The sequence below is a fragment of the Zea mays genome, chromosome 1 (genome assembly GCF_902167145.1).
Source record: "Zea mays cultivar B73 chromosome 1, Zm-B73-REFERENCE-NAM-5.0, whole genome shotgun sequence".
NCBI lineage: Eukaryota > Viridiplantae > Streptophyta > Magnoliopsida > Poales > Poaceae > Zea > Zea mays.
In genome coordinates, this window is record NC_050096.1 from 239096949 (window position 1) to 239113768 (window position 16820).

General features: G+C 46.1%; 3 protein-coding genes and 2 long non-coding RNA genes across 6 annotated transcripts; 4 read left to right on the forward strand and 1 right to left on the reverse strand.

The window, feature by feature from the left end:
* Positions 1-472: 472 nt before the first annotated feature.
* Positions 473-3921, reverse strand: LOC103643475 (protein NRT1/ PTR FAMILY 5.2). 2 transcript variants are annotated; one of them, XM_008666668.4, is made up of 3 exons: positions 3597-3921; positions 2268-2485; positions 473-2132 (listed from the first exon to the last, which is right to left on the reverse strand). In XM_008666668.4, the coding sequence occupies exons 1-3, from the start codon at positions 3718-3720 to the stop codon at positions 654-656; spliced, it is 1821 nt and encodes a 606-aa protein (XP_008664890.1). In that variant the 5' UTR covers positions 3721-3921; the 3' UTR covers positions 473-653. The 2 variants fall into 2 exon arrangements, with proteins under 2 accessions (XP_008664890.1, XP_023157107.1); XM_023301339.2 differs by having other exon boundaries at positions 473-2162; positions 3597-3920.
* A 1306-nt stretch (positions 3922-5227) lies between these two features.
* LOC103643476 (E2F transcription factor-like E2FF) lies at positions 5228-6198 on the forward strand. The gene is made up of 4 exons (XM_020547255.2): positions 5228-5401; positions 5501-5574; positions 5686-5806; positions 5901-6198. Exons 2-4 carry the CDS (start codon positions 5501-5503, stop codon positions 5931-5933), a joined length of 228 nt encoding a protein of 75 aa, XP_020402844.1. The 5' UTR covers positions 5228-5401; the 3' UTR covers positions 5934-6198.
* A 312-nt stretch (positions 6199-6510) lies between these two features.
* LOC109943755 (uncharacterized) lies at positions 6511-7405 on the forward strand. Its single transcript, XR_002266834.1, has 3 exons — positions 6511-6595; positions 6930-7070; positions 7309-7405. It is a non-coding gene; the product is annotated as an uncharacterized lncRNA (long non-coding RNA).
* Positions 7406-8306: 901 nt separating this feature from the next.
* LOC103643477 (uncharacterized) lies at positions 8307-9002 on the forward strand. Its single transcript, XR_561037.4, has 3 exons — positions 8307-8366; positions 8473-8621; positions 8819-9002. It is a non-coding gene; the product is annotated as an uncharacterized lncRNA (long non-coding RNA).
* Positions 9003-14016: 5014 nt separating this feature from the next.
* On the forward strand, positions 14017-16400 carry LOC103643478 (aspartic proteinase oryzasin-1; the record flags this gene model as incomplete). Its single annotated transcript, XM_008666671.3, has 9 exons — positions 14017-14196; positions 14281-14320; positions 14402-14466; positions 14993-15106; positions 15210-15274; positions 15416-15575; positions 15657-15776; positions 15893-15981; positions 16070-16400. Coding segments are annotated over 9 exons (918 nt in total), but the record flags the coding sequence as incomplete, so codon positions are not given.
* Positions 16401-16820: the final 420 nt, after the last annotated feature.

Below are 16820 nucleotides of genomic sequence, written 5' to 3' on the forward strand. Positions count from 1 at the left end.
ACACTTTTATAATTATGTAAAAATGGTACATATAAGTCTACATAGTGTAAGCACAAACCAAAAAAGTTTGGCTAGAAAAATAAAAAAATAAAAATATACTTTGCCGAGTATCCAATGGTGACACTCGGCAAACTGCACTGTGCCGAGAGTCAGACGTAGGACACTAGGCAAAGAAGTTTATTTGCCGAGTGCCAAAGTCCGGCTCTCGGTAAAGATAACGGCCGTCAGCTATAGACGGCTGCTGACAACCCTTTGTCGAGCGCCGCCGTTCGCCGAGTCTGTGCCGAGAGTCCTGCTCTCGGTAAACGCGGTCATTACCGAGTATAGAGCTTTGCCGAGTGCCCGACAAAAAACATCGGCAAAGTGTCGAGCACTCAGCAAAGAGTTAAGATTCTGATAGTGTTTTTTAAGAAAACCGCCAATGAGGTTCTAACATAACCGTCGATTTCCACTTGCTATAGTACTAACGATAAAAAAACGCTTTTTAACCGTCACTGCAGAGCTTCTCGTACTACTTTCACATATCCATTGCAGGTGCATGTACGTAGAGATTACAGCACTGTACACGCGGCGCTTCATCCTTCACGTCACGTATGTATGACCGGTACGTATGAGTATGACAACTACATTTGTAATGGACCGGAACACTAGTCCTATAGGGTGGCGTCCACTGCGCCCACGGCCGGCGGCTGCATCGCCATGGGCACTTCCCGCTTCTGCTTACTGCTCCCGGCGTCGACGACGTGGGATACCTCGGCGTTGTACACGTAGAAGCGGCACACGAAGAAGAAGGCGACGAGGTTGGCGCAGTTGAGAATGGCGAAGAAGGCGTAGTACTTGTCCAGGCGCGATGCGTTGAGGTTATTGAGGATCCAGCCGGTCCGGCCGTGGCGCCTGGTGATGTGCGACACAGCTGAGAGCAGCGCGCTGCTGAGGAAGTTGCCGATGCCGAGGCTGGTCATGGCGTACGAGGTGCCGAGGCTCTTCATGCCCTCGGGCGCCTGGTCGTAGAAGAACTCGATCTTGGCCACCTCAAGGAAGGCGTCGGCCACGCCCATGAGCACGAACTGCGGGAGCAGGACGAATATGGTGAGCGGGACCGTGGTGCCCTTGCTGTCGTAGAGGCCGTGGTCGCGCGCCACCGCCAGGCGGTGGCGCTCCGTGAGCGACGCGATGGCCATGATGAGGATGTGGATGACGAGGCCGACGCTCATGCGCTGCAGCAGCGAGATGCCGCGCGGGTTGGCCGTGACGCGGCGCGCGAACGGCATGAAGGCGCGGTCGTAGAGCACGACGGCGAGCAGCATGGAGATGGTGACGAAGCCCTGGAGGCTCGCCGGCGGGATCTCGAAGTGGCGGCCGACGTGGCGGTCCAGCGTGGTGCCCTGCTTGACGAACAGCGTGTTGATCTGCGCCATCATGGCGCTGGGCACGAACGTGATGGCCAGCACGGGGAGCATCTTGAGCATCTGCTTGGTCTCCTCCACCTGCGTGACGGTGCTGAGCGACCACCGCGACGTGGCCGCGCCGGTCTTGACCGCCGCCTTGCTGAGTACGCTGAGGTTGGGCGTGTGCGGGAGCGGGGCCACGTTCCTCTTGGCGTAGTGCTCGGCGTCGAGCTCGTGCAGGTCGCGCGGGTCCACGGGCACGGGGACGTCCAGCTTCCTGGCGGCCGCCACGATGACCCTGGCCATCTTGGCGAAGGGGCTTTCGGCGGAGGTGGGCTTGTGGCGGTAGAATGGCGTGCCGGCGGTGAAGACGGCGATGGAGACGGCGAGGCCCAGCGTGGGCAGCGCGTAGCCCACGGCCCAGCCGACGGTGTCCTGGATGTAGACGAGCACGGTGTTGGCGAAGAGCGTGCCGAAGAAGATGCTGAACATCCACCAGTTGAAGAAGGAGAGCTTGTGGGCGCGCTCCCGCGGGTGCGCGTCGTCGAACTGGTCGGCGCCGATGGTGGAGATGTTGGGCTTGGTGCCGCCCGTGCCCACGGCGAGGATGTACAGGGCCAGGAAGAAGACGCCCAGCTGCTCGCTCGTCGCCTTGTGCACGCAGTCCGGGTCCGCCGTTCCCGCGCCGCACTTGGGCGGCCGCAGCGCCGGCAGCGACACCGCCAGCGTCAGCAGGATCATGCCCTGAGTGACGGACGACACAATATTGACGGCCTATATAAAGATCACTGTGGCGTGGGCCCTTTTTTTTTGTGATTATTAAGATGAGGATAGGCGGACACTCCGGATAGAGACGGAGGCGAACGGCGGCGGACTCACGCTGAGGTAGATGACGGAGGCGACCATGAAGGTCCGGTAGCGGCCGAGGTGCGCGTCGGCGACATAGGCGCCGATGATGGGCGTCATCCAGATGGTGCCGACCCAGTTGGTGACGTTGTTCGCCGACGGCACCACGCCCTGGTGCATCTTCTTGGTCAGGTACAGGACCAGGTTGGAGGAGATGCCGTAGTACGCCATCCGCTCGAACACCTCGTACACTGCGCGCGTCCGCAATTGGAGGATAAGAAAAATCTGTATCTTTATCTCTATCTGTTTATTACTCTGACGAACATCTCTTGAATAGTTGGCCACGTATGTGCACTGTATGCATGTAGTAGTAATAAATAGCAACGCACTCATGAGTCATGACAGGGCGCACACGCATCTCCAAGGTCTGGAACAACAGGAAACGGACAGACAGAAGAGAACGTGTCTCGCTTGTCCTGGGTGGGAGCGCTTAGCCGAAGTCCGACGGAAGCGTGGCAAAGCCTCGATTAGCACAAGGCTAATTAGTTCCAAACGCTAGGTGACAGCCGCAAGGCTCAGAATCAGCGAAGTCCCCAGCGGTTACCTGTGGTTTTCGTCACCGGACAGCAGCAAGGCTCAGAATCAGCCTGCAGGAAGGAGGCGATACCATATCGTTTGCCCTTCCAGAGAGAAGGGTATCGTTTATATATATATATATATATATATATATATATATATATATATATATATATATATATATATATATATATATATATATATATATATATATATATATATATATATATATATATATATATATATGAGATATATTCTTTTTGTAATATGTTCAGTTGGCCTGAACTAGCTCTATGTGACATTACATTTCCTCGTATACTACAGTAGATCCGCTCGAAATGATAAAGAGACGACGGTTGCGAGGACTGGAATCGCCCCGCAACAACCGGAGAAAGATCCAAAGCCAACCAGCCCGCCTACCGTGGATCCTGTGTTCCTCTGTTCCTACCAAACCGCCAGAGCTACTAAACTAGTACAAGCTTTGCGCCAGTAATTTACTAATTAACAGTAGCCTGGTTTAGCGGGTGAGGAAAAACAGGGTAGCTAGAGTTCTCTGGTTCGTTTTCATTCTTTTTTGTTTTGGTTGCGAAACTGCGTTCGTGCACCGTCGGAAGACACGACAGTACAGTTTTCAACCATGGAAAACGACAGTACAGCTTTGACAGGCAGGGGTGTTGAGAAGAAGGCCGATCGAGCTCTCCACCGCTTAGCTCTGAGGAGCATGCATGGCGGCAGCACAAGGATGATTCATGATGTACTAGTAGTCTATAGGAGGCAGCTCCGTACCTACGACGAAGCCGCAGGCTCTCCACCCGCCCCGCCTGGACCGGAGCACCGGGTTTCCGTGGAGGTCCACCGTGCCGTCCTGCGTGTACTCGTCGGAAGCGGCCGCCTCCAGCCTCTCCGCCATGGGTGGGTGGGTGGCCGTGGCCTCTCCGAACCACGCCGACGAGCGAGACCTTAGATTATGGATGGGTATACGACAGTTGACAGGCAGGCACACAACTACACAAGGGTTCCTCAGCTCCAGACTGCGCTCTGGCAGCAGCTGGGCCTGCGCACCCAGTTTATAAGCCCGGTCCTCCGTCGGGTCAACATGTCGCGAGGCTCCAGTTGAGTAGAATTCTATGGATCTAAGTACCTTTCGAGTTTTCAGTAAGCTCCCATTTATTTCCTTTTATTTTGAGGAATTGGAATTTTACTAATAGAATATGTTATTTTTTTAGAATGTGACATTCCACTACTTTTCAAAGTTATCATATAAGCCTATCTCAAATTAATATGGTGGGAGATGAAAATTGATTCTATAGATTTACATGTTATTTTTTCGATTTACAACTTATAGCACACTCTTCTACTTGTTTCGCTATAATATAAATGTAATATATAACTATCTCTCTCATATGATTTATGATAATATATAAATATGTTATATATATAAATATATAAACTTAATTAGTTTTGTCTACGTTATAATAATTAAAATGGAATTCAATTCTAACGAAACAAACGAGATCTTTTTTTGTCGACTTCAAATATAGACCGTGTATTCATTATGGGTTCAGTTCAAAAATAATAAGGAATGTAAGTTTTATTTTACTTTATTTTTTTAAAGAAAGAGGCAGACGGTTTACGGCTCCAATATATTAGAAGGGTAAAAAAACAGTGCAAGCAGACACCCACTAGCAAGAAGAAGATAGAGAGAGCTTGGGGTATAGAGAAGAAAACCTAAAGAAAAAAGACGCATATCTCTACTACTTATTAAGTAAGTAATAGTAGCCTGCCTTTTTGTGTTCTGCCTTCGGTGAATCTGCACCGTCCGTTCGCTTCCGTGAATCCACACCGTTCGCCCGCTCACGCCCGCGTTCGTTCCCCCGCCTCCCCTCCGACGCGCGCGGTTCTGCATTTCCCCTACACCGCGCCCCTACCCCCGCCGCACCCCTACACCGCGCCCCTTCCCCGCCGTGGATCTCGCCCGAAGGTGCCACGGATCCACCGTACCTCCTCCTCTCCCCATCACTGCGCCGTCTGCCCCCGCCGCACACCTCCACTGTGCCCCTCCCCCGCCGTGGAGGACCCCATGCTTAGTTCGCGAAACCCTAGGAGCAGCAGGAGGTGAAGTTTGGCTGGCGGCGATGGACGTGGACTCACGCATGGCGACGGAGTCCGACTCCGACTCCGACGCGCGCGGTGGCAGCGGGTCCGGGAGCGAGACCCCCACGGCGTCCTCGTCCCCATCCGTAGTTAGCTTGGCGCCGACAGCTTCCTCATCTCCTTCTCCTTCCACGCACCCAACGCCGAGGAGGACGACAGCAAGGTCCAGGCCTTCCTCGCGGAGACGGAGAGCGCCCCGACCAGGAGATCGACCACTTGCTCGAGGTGAAGCCCTGCCCTGCCCCTCACTGAATCACGTGCTCCCTCCTCCCCCATCAACGCTCCCTCCTCACATTCCCCGCACACCAAGAGACGAATCTGTCCATGCTAGGGTTTGGATTCGTGGGTGGAGCCCGAGGTTAGATCCAGCAGGGGAAGGAAGATAGAGGAGGGGAGGGAAGGGGTTATGATCTCCATGATGTGGAGGCTGTGGACAGGTGATTTTTAGCTTTTACCTGATCTTATTTTGTGTCCGTGGTTAATGTTTAATACAAGTGATTTGATCTAATTAAACATCTGTTTCCCAAATTATCTAGATGCTCAAGAATGATGGTTTCAGTCATGTCATTGCTGAAGACCGAACTGACCAGGTCTACCTATCTAAACAGATGTAATCTGCATGTTCTTATTCCTGTCTAATGCCTCGCCACGTCTGGACATTTGTAACTACTGAGTTCTCTTTGCTGTTCTGTTCTGACCCAATTCTCTGTGCTGCTTTTAGCTTCATGGTTCTCTACAACCGCGACAACGTGGAGTCCATCGGGCTGGACGAAGCGGCCAAATGCCTCGGCGTGGAGAGGCGCCGGATCTACGACATTGTCAACGTGCTCGAGGGCGTTGGGGTGAGTTCTTCCTTCTCATGCATTTCTGGTCGCAATTCTTGTTTTCTTGGGGTTAGTACTTAAAAAAGTTGCTTCAATGATGGAAAGAGTGCAGCTCGCCATCGCCGCCATCTTCGAGCCTCCCTAAAGCACGGGCGCTGCGGGGTCGTTCCTCACCGGCGTCTCCTTGGCCAACCTGTCCATCTCCTTCCACCGTATGCCTAGGGTCGAGTGCCTCCCACCCATCAAATCCAAGCATCAGGAGGTGCTCACCTTTGACAGCGGCCATCCCTCAACCCTCTGTAGCATGTGGCGCCCCGCTGCGAATTTGCCTCTATGACAATTGCCATCCTCGCATCCCAAACCGTCGATGCCCACCCCTAACACGGTTCCTGACCTCCCTGACAGGGGACTTCTCTAAAGGATATAACAAGTGGTATGTGATCTGCTTTCCATTTTATCCCATTTTTCCATTTTGGCATGTAATAGTGTGACTATGCGAACATAATTGATGAATCTATATGTTTTAGTTTCCATTTCCTAAACATAACTAAGAAGCTTATCTAGGGAAATCATTTTAGCTTTTTGCTGCTCCTTATGTGCTTCAGATTCAGCAAGAGGTACTTTGCCAGTTTTGGAAGACTAATACCTAACTTTTTTACTGGTCGACATTTGCTTTGTGTAGGTTACCAGTGTGAACTGCGAATACATTCTACTGATATTTATGTCGTGCAATTGTGAATAAGTAAGCATATTTAATACTAGCATAAAAAATGGTTACTCGGACATATGGCCTGCAATTGTGAATAAGTAAGCATATTTAACTTTTGTTATTTATGCCAGAACTTTATTTCAGCTCTGCATATCTTGCTTTCAGTTTACAACTCTAGGTGTAACTTGGAAGCGCTGAAATTGAACTATCTCCCAGTCGACCATTCTCGCTACCTGGTTTAAGCAATAGTGGATTAATGTTAATAGAACTGTGCTCTTATCAGTCACAAAGTTTCTTAAGTTTTGCCTATTTGATTCCTTCGATTTTTTATGTTAATTAAATGTTGATTCAGAACATTTTCTTTCATGGTAGGATATTGTTGCCCTTCTATTGGTCATTTTTTTATCAAACCCAATGTCACTCATTTTGTAGGTGGTCAAGAAATCCAAATGGAGTCCCTCAAGAATCTCTTGGATATAAGCAAGGTTACAGAGTTGATGTGGATATTCCTGACCAAACATGGGTAGAGGCATGTAGCTTCCATGATGTTCTTATTTTCAACACTGGGCATTGGTACGTGAATGTCACTATCCATAGACAGATAAGCATTAAATTAGCTCTACAGCGTGATGCCAAACTAATGGCATTTTATGATTTAAGTTAGTGGCATGATTAATTGATAGATCAATTAATGTGTTATTATACAAACTAAGTATTGTAGGGTGGAAGTAAGTGCAACCACAGTAGGATTTGGTTAGCCAATTACACTGGTATTTTACTGATTTGTTTCTTTTTATGCCCTGATTTGCAGCTGGGATTCCACATCTTAAGTGGTTTGGGGTGGAGGGGCAGTACAATGTCATGGTGATTGATCTGCTTGGTCCAAGTCTGAAGGGCTTATTTAACTACTGCAGTAGAAAGTTCTCACTTAAAACAGTACTAATGCTTGCTGATCAGATGGTGAGTCTATCCTACGGTTCTACATTTTTCTTGTATTTGTTTTGGACCTGTTGAAACCACATACTGATGTAGTGTCAATAAATTCTTCACTTTGCATTTCCTTGGTCTTTGCAACAAAAATAACATGCCTTGGTGTGGGATACAGATCAGTGTTGTTTGCTACCTGGCACGTTGGAGTCCAGTGCGTCTGCCGCCTCCGATAAACTCAAGTCCATCGGTCAGTCCGTCGATGACCACGATATTGTCGCTGGTCTCCTCTCGAACCTACAAGATCGTGGATTACGTCGAAGCAGATACAACTCATCTATCTGCACCTGGTCTTGGGGTGGAATTTGGGTCAACACATGACCATGTTATGTATGCGCTGTTTCAAGGCCTGTTTCTTGCTCCCTCTTTACAATATTTTATATTGCACTTCTTAGCGATAGAACTGCTGAATTTTTTAAGGCCAGCAAACAGATAAAGTGAACTTCGAAAAATAAAATTGCAGGTAGTGCAGCTTGGCAGCAGGGAATGACTCATAACATTCTATGAAGTAGTGCAACAGTTCTCTGTTTAAATTCCTCATTTGTTTTGATAATTTTCTATTGATTCATTCAAAACAGCTCATATCAATTTGCTAGCCCACAAGAGAGCTCGCTCCGTATTCTGCTAGATGCATTTATGAGAAATTGTAGTTGGAGCTCCCATATTAATAATATAATGGAACTTCATCCATGTCTGAAATAAGTATGTTCTTTGTTTTTTCTATAAAAGTGCTTGAGCAATCAGGAACAGATAGTGGAGTTACTTGAACGTGAAAAATTGGAGAAGAAGCCGCAGGATCCAGCTGCAGAACCAATATGTTTGCCAATAGAATTTTTGAAAGCCATCACATGCAATTTTTCAACTGAACGAGAACTTGGCAGGGTGAGTACGGAGTAGTGTTCAAGGTATGGCCATTCTTCTATCGCTCCAATTTTCAACTGATGAAAACAGTAACAGATAATTCATGGCTCACCTACTTGCTATGAAGGGAGTTCTGCATTGAGCTGTCGTAGAGAGCGCAGACAGGCACTCTAGCCAACGTTGTTGGCTAGGATTGGGACACAAAAGCGAGACGAGGGATGAGAAGCACAGGAGGAGTCAGTCTGTCCTCATCATCGATATATGCAAGCCATCCAGGTGAGGTGAAGTGGCGACACACAGTACGCATGAAGCAGTGTCGATTCCCCTCTTGTTCTTTGTTTTCTGTTTCCCTTGCTGCTACTCTTCTTGGCTAGGAACCGCATATTAGGATTGCTTTTTTTTCTTATCCCTTTCTTTCTTCCTTTTATTGTCCTTATGGTCATGTGGTTGATTCTTTATTACCTGTTTTGCAGTGCTTTGGAGTTGATATGGTCGGCTGAGAAGTTGAGGAAGAAGTCATTTCTACCTATAAGCTAGGTGCTGTTGTTGTTTGAATAGAGACCATCTCTACTCCTTTAATGCCTAAACCTACAGCTGTGTGACATGAAGAACTTGTGAACCAAAATCACGGCACAACTGAAGACATAACTAACTGGAAAAATGACTTTTTTTATTTTCAAGAACTATAACAGAATCCAGTAACATTGCAGCAACCCCTGTTTCCCCGACATAGAACCAGTGAAGCTCGCTAATTTAGAGGATACACCAATTTATGATATTACTTTCCCAGCAACTGTTAGTTGGAACAATCTTTTCTGGACCTAAAACAGAAAAACATCGCATTAGAATTGTCAATGTTCTTTAGCTAACTAGAATGCACAGTGCAGCATAGCAATATCAGACTCTGAAGTCCCAACCATTCCGTTGGATAAAGAGTATGTAGGGTTATTCAATTTCCTCTCAACTGTTTTTAACTTTCTAATCTATTAATCGCTGGTGTTAGATCAGGTAGGTGGCGGCTAAGAAAAATGAAGATGGTGACAACTAAGAAACTCTAAAGCCTCCACTGCCTTTGCTTCCCTTGCTGGTTGACGCGCCATCATCGCATGAAGGTTAGCTTCCCCTCATGATGATTGTGCGCTGGTAAACGCAGTGGAGGCGATAGATATTTCTGCATGGTTCTATGTAAGTTTCCTTCAATTTATTTTTTCTTCCTATATTTCTTTCCTCAATTACGCCACAAAGTAAAAAAAAGGTTGGTCTCTATCTGTTCGTTGTTCGGTTCCTCCATTACTGTTGATCAGCCTCTAATCTGTATGACAGCTATAAAGCAAGGGATTGGTCCTGGTGTCATTTTGTAATCTCCGTTGCCAAATTCATATTGTCTCTGCTATCTTTGTTGCCAAATTCATACTCCTGGTATCCTGTCTTTTTATATTTATTTTGACGATTGTTGGGCTAGGTCACGTTCAGTTGATCTCTGCATGAGATTTTATACCCTTGGAGAACTTGAAATACTTATTGTCTCTGCCTCTGTCCTGGTGGCATGTGTTTTGATGAGCTCGCTAGCCAGGTCATGTATGGTTTCACTTGAACATTTTCACTTCCATGGTTGATATGAACTGGTGACATCCTTACTAATGCACTAGATTTCGATCCTAGGATACTCTTTAATTGATGTATGCTTTGCTTCGGTCGTATAATATTAGAGCAACTTATCATCTCCCACGTTTTATAATCCATCCTAGCATGTTACAATTTTTTCTGCACAATTGTACATGGAAGCATTAGTCATAGGATATCGGTTGTTGAAGTACATCGTCAATTACACAGAGAAGCATTAGTGCATTGAACGGCTGAAGAATCACCGCAGTAATTTCCTACCACTCATCTTTTGCTCTGTTTCCTTTTAGATTCAGATTCAGCTACACTTTCTTAACTAGGACATGCTTAATCCAGGGGAAAATAGTGCAACTGTTGGTAACCTGATCGTTGATACAAACGGTGGCCTAAATCAGATGAGAATGGTAGTAAGTATATGATTGTGCTAACGCCATGGCAATGTCTTCCAGCTAACTCTCATTGATTCCTTCACAATTATTCTTACAAATCTCTACTACTTATTAAGTTAGCAATAGTAGCCTGCCACTTTTGGTTCTGCCACCCGAACTCCCGCCCAACGCGCCCTGCGAAAATCTCCAAAATTCTCGCCCAACGCGCCTGCGAATTCCCGCCCAGCAAAAATAAGCGGGGCCGCGAGGATCAAACCCTGGCCATTTCAGCCACCATGCGCAACACAATGCAACAACCAATCTCTTGCTCATATGGCAAGGGCCAACGCTTATAAGCCGCACTATGCCTACTTTACTAGCCGGTATGGTACTAACCATATCTGTAAAGAAAACAACACAACAGTACCGGTGTCCTGGGCTGAATGTTTGGTGCGGCCCATACTCCAGCTATGTTTGGAGCAGCCCATACTCCAGCGACGGACGCCAGCTGTCTCCCTTCATTCTTCGGTAACCTCCGCCTTCCGCGACGTCGCGCCCAACCGCTCGCACAGCTCCACTCCCGCGGCTTCCCTCTCCACGATCTCCACTTCTCCACCTTGAATGCGCTGGAGTTCCCCTCCCGCACTTTGCCGACGCCAGAGACATCCGCAACCGCAAGCGCCCCTTCCTCCTTCCTTCATCAGGAGCCGGAGGACCTCGCCGTCCACCACCTCCCCTACTCCCTTCCTCCATCAGCGTGGCGTCGGCGACCTGTCTCGGTCGAGCATCAGCCGAGAAGGAGCAGGAACCGGAGGACCTCGCCATCCACAACCTCCCCTCCTCCCTTCCTCCATCGGCGTCGGTGAGGGGTGCTTATCGCTTGCGGACTGTGCACGCCACCGCAAGCCGGGACTGTGGGCGCCACCGCAAGCAGGTTGGTCGCACTGCGTTTGCGAGTCATCGGATACTGCTCTAACTGTTTTTCTTTCCATGTGCTTGCTTCTCTTGCTCACTGCTCCTCCCTACCCCAGTCTCTGCTGCGCGTGGAGGACAACCTTGCCGGCGAGCGAGGAGGAACGCGAGGACTCAGACGCACCGCCACGTCTGGTCTGCTCCTACCCCCCAATTCTCTGATCCTAAATTGTTTCCCTCACCTGCCTGTCCTCTATGGAAGACATGAGGTTCTGTTCATGTGCTTACTTTGATTATACTGTTTAGCTAGATCCTCACCGTTTAAATGGATTGTAAGTCTGTGATCAATAGCTGCAGGGGGGATTACTGTGATTTTAATAATAATCCTCAACCTTCAAGTGTCCTATGACTAATTTCATTAGTCTTCACAGACCAACTACTATACTCTGCAGGGTGTGCTTACTTTGATTATGCAGACTAAAAACGCAGATGCCAACTACAAATAGCTTAGTGATATGTTGATGAAATTGTATTTTGCTCTTTGATGTGCTTCATTTTGGCCTTTAAATTAAACAAACTATTTGGGTAGATCATCTATTGGTGTATCTGTGTGCTCTAAATTACTATATTTGTATTTTTCACAGGACACATATTGTTGTTGCTCTGCTTGAACAACTGAAAATCTTGCTTGGGTGTGTTGATTCATAAAGTATTGCCAGCGAGCGAGGAGGAACGCGTGGACGACTCAGACGCGTCGCCAGGTCTGGTATGCTCCTACCCCCCCCCCCCAATTCTCTGCTCCTAAATTGTTTCACTCACCTGGCTGTCCTCTGTGGAAGACATGAGGTTTTGTTCATGTGCTTACTGTGATTATACTGTTTAGCAAGATCCTCACCCTTTAAATGGCCTGTAAGTCTGTGATCAATATCTCAAACAATCCAAAAATTGGGCACCCATTTGCTTGGTGTTTGTCATATCTTTGATGCAGAAAACTATCTAACTGTTTCTTTTCTCTATCACTTTCCTGCAAGAGATTCTTCAATGCTTAGAACTGAATGCAGTGACATGTACATGTATTTGTTTCGAAGCTCTATGTAGGGGCTTCTACACCAAGTGTACACACACCTATTCGTATATTGGCTCATGGATCATATGCGATTCATGATATAGCATCGACGTTATGGTTCAATTATCGTGATATATGTTCCCGTTGTAACGCACGGGCACTCACCTATAAACAAAAAAAGAAACAACAGATCAGCCTATACTTTGACACGGTTAACTGTGATATGAGCTACATTTTTATGCTGTTGGAATGAACAGCCAATACAATATGCAGACTAAATGTTTAGCGATATTTATTCTACAGAGATACATATATAGTGAAATTTAACCCAATAAAGCATGGAAATTATTTAGACATCTAGATCTCATCATCATCACATGGACATGTGGATAAACAGCGAGCGAGCAAAACAAAAGAGATAAGAGATTTCTATTTAACATCAAGTGATTTTATTGCATGCAAACCTTCCTCACATTTTTAAGTCCATAACAATCAGACCTTTGCATTACATCAGGTCACCTGCAATAGAACAATGACATAACAATTCAGCTAATTTAAGTATGCAGCATAACCAAAAGTAGGTTTGCATGCACAAAACATGCGAGGAAGGGTTCCATGCATGTGCCTATTTATCCAAATTTTCTGTTTTGCACTCTGAAGCACTTAGTGCTTTGATGCTGAAACGTCTTCTATTGCCTTGTGAGACTTGTCCATCATTTCTTTCAAACGTTCTTCAGAGGCGTGATAATTATTATGACATAATGAAACAATCAGATCCACGTCTTTCTCAGTTTGTTTGACTGAATTCAAGCAAACAAAAAACATATTTCTGTTTTGCATTAGTGATCTTGATGCATCCCTCGAAACCGAGGTGGCAAGGGAAGCGTCATGTTGTTATACAGTTTGCCACGTCAAAAATAACATAAAAGCACACGATCAAGATGTGTATAATGGGTGTAGTTTAAGTAATGTGCTCTGAAATAGCTGCATATGTATGGCAAATTGCTTGACATGTGAAGACAGATTCACTATGCTGATCTCAGTATCTTGATTAATTATTAAGCCTTTGCTACATGCAGTTGGGAAAAGCCAGGTCACAGTCCCTTGTTTGGATATGACTTCTTGTACCAGCCTCGCCACAAGACTATGATCAGTTTATCATGGGGAGCCCCTGCAGCGTTCAGGACATGTTTCCGTTGCAACGCACAGGCATTTACCAGTGTGGTAAGCTCGTGGACTTCAAAGTTCAGATTGTTTGCTCACACTTCTCTTTCAATTACAGTAAAAGCCATTTGCATCTATCTTTAGCTGCTGTTTAGATTCTTTCAGAAACCTAGGTATTTTTTTCTCGGACACTAAAACTCAAGGTTGTAGTGGTTTAGTTGTTCATATCATAGCACATGGTATCTACATCAATGGCAGCATGCTACATATTTCCTGGCTATCATTGTGTAAAATGGAAGGTCATCTTTCTGCATTAGGAGTTCTTATTCCCAGTTTTTTATGTTTAATTGCTTACATCTGTAAAGAGAGTTTTCTGGGGTATCTTATGTGTTCCCATGCTATGTAGTTAGATTGTAAATTGTGTTGTCTCTAGCAAGAATAGTAAGATATATGATTATGATATTGTAGAACTTTGTTACATATTGGTTTGTACTTCGGGATATGTAATTTACTTCGCACATCTGGTCCCTAATAACAAACAAATTGCAGGTATAACATGGTGAAACAAGGTCTCATCAGCGACCCTGTTTTCTCTTTCTGGTTTAACCGACATGCTGATGAAGGAGAAGGTGGTGAAATTGTATTTGGTGGAATGGATTCTAGCCACTACAAGGGTGATCACACGTTTGTCCCAGTCACTCGGAAGGGATACTGGCAGGTTGGTTTTTGTTTCTTGTATTCTCTAATAACTTTGTTTTTCGAATGTATATATCGGTTTAAAGTGTACAATTTGTTGATGTAGTTCAACATGGGTGATGTACTGGTTGATGGAAAGTCCACTGGTACTGTAATGTTTATATCTTTTGTTATCTAATCTCATGTCAATGAGAAATATAACTAAATGTGGCATCTATCATTATCAGGGTTTTGTGCCGGCGGCTGTGCAGCCATCGCAGATTCTGGAACTTCCTTGCTTGCTGGCCCCATAGTAAGTTTTGAGCTCTGTTTTTTATCGGCATTTGAGATTGAAGCAGGTGCTTAGTTTTTTTTTGTGTCTTTGGTGATATTTTACGTATATAATAAAACCTTTTCCGAATGACCCTTATCTTCGTTGAATGAAAAATGTAGTTGATGCTATCGTGTCTGCCTAAAAATGCCCCCTTGCTACTTCTATTACTGTATCATCATATCATGCCCTTGTGTTGACAAATCGATTGTCAGGTGCTTAAGACCTTGATAGACAGTTTGGAAATTAGACCCAGTTAGATATACTGGGTTGCCTCCTGGACACTTTACCCTACTTTTGATATTTGCCTAGATGGTGTGTGGTGGTCTGAACATATATGATCATCACTCTCCTTTTTCTGTATTTTGTGTTCAATCCTGTGGTGCTCACTTAAAAATATCTAGGTGGTGACCTGAGTCTGATTACCATTCCCTGCTTTGCATTGCTTTGCATTTTGTGTTGCACCCTGTTTTGCTCTGATGCTTACAAGTTAATATGTTCAATGCAGGCCATAATTACTGAAATCAATGAAAAGATTGGTGCTGCTGGTGTAGTCAGCCAGGAGTGCAAGACTGTTGTTTCTCAATATGGACAGCAGATCCTAGATCTTTTGCTAGCTGAGGTTTGTATATTCCAAACCATGGATTTGTTTTTCTGATTGCTGGTTTGATCAATTGCTCTTGAAGCTCTGCGGTAACTCAACTTGCTATTGGGTTATTTTGCAGACACAACCAGCGAAGATCTGTTCTCAGGTTGGTCTGTGCACTTTTGATGGCACTCATGGTGTCAGGTGAGTATTGTAAACAATGTCTGTAGTGTGACATAGCCTGCCATGAACTCATGATAACGATAACCATCTGGGCAATCCTGTCTTATATTATGGTGTCCCTGTACCTCATTTGTTTCTTTGCTATATGCTATACAAACACAGTGCTGGAATTCGGAGCGTAGTGGATGATGAAGCTGGGAAATCAAATGGTGGTCTCAAGAGTGATCCAATGTGCAATGCCTGTGAGATGGCTGTGGTATGGATGCAGAACCAACTTGCCCAGAACAAGACGCAGGAGCTCATCCTGAACTACATTAATCAGGCGAGCTTAACTGACCTAGAGCACAGAGGCGTTTCTGTACCATTTAGCATGCTGCTTTGCTTAACTATTTCACTATGATAGCTTTGCGAGCGTCTTCCGAGTCCGATGGGAGAATCAGCCGTGGACTGTGGCAGTCTTGCGTCCATGCCTGACATTGCGTTCACCATTGGAGGCAAGAAGTTCAAGCTGAAACCAGAGCAGGTGTGATCCCCTCTCCACTATCACACTCTTGGCCCTTGATCCTTATTAGCCCAACCACACCCCACACGCCATCTTGTTGCAGTATCTGAACTTGATTCTCTCTTTTGGTTATGCAGTACATTCTGAAGGTTGGTGAAGGACAGGCTGCCCAGTGCATCAGCGGATTCACAGCTATGGATATCCCACCACCCCGTGGCCCTCTCTGGTTAAACCGTGCACCGCTAAGCTTCTGGTCCTGGCTCGCACGAATCTAAAATCTTTGCGCATAACGTTTGGACTAATTGCAATTCCAGGATCTTGGGTGATGTTTTCATGGGAGTCTACCACACCGTCTTCGATTATGGCAAGCTGAGGGTTGGCTTCGCAGAGTCGGCCTAGGGATATGGTCTGGCAGCTACCCGTCTAGAGGCAAACGCGTAATTTGTGTGTTTATGCGGCCGGCGATGTGTGTATATATGCTACTACATGTTTAGTGATGCATTCCGAGACCTGAGACAACGCCCGTCTGTTTTAACGTGGCGCAAGAATAATTCTGGTTCTGCATGTATTCTCCGTACACAAAGGCGTGTCTGATGCAATGGTGACCATCTTGCGGTTGCGTGTTTGAAATAGCCTTTTCGCATTCGTGGGCATTTGCGGTTGCGGGTTCGGAAAAGATTTTTTTGTATTTGTGGGATATGTGGGAGGCTTTGTCTTGGTTTTATCTTTTGTTTAGTTTAAGCTACGTAGGATTTGTTTAGTTTTTAAACTCAGGCAACCTTGTCTCGTACTGCGCGTGCTCCCAGCGTCAGATTTCGGGCATTTGGTTGGGCTGGGCTGGCCTTTGAAGCAGACAACATATCCGTAGTCGTCTCATGCTCCGCGTGGCTCTAGAGATGTCAACGAGTGGTTGTAGTGCGGGTGAATAAATACCTGTCTATGTTTATATTAAGTTATTCTGTATTTATAAAGATGGTATCTTATGTACATGTACATGTGTATATATATAGAATACTACCTTCTCAAATCAGATCTAACGGTGCACGATATCAGGGGGGGGGTCTA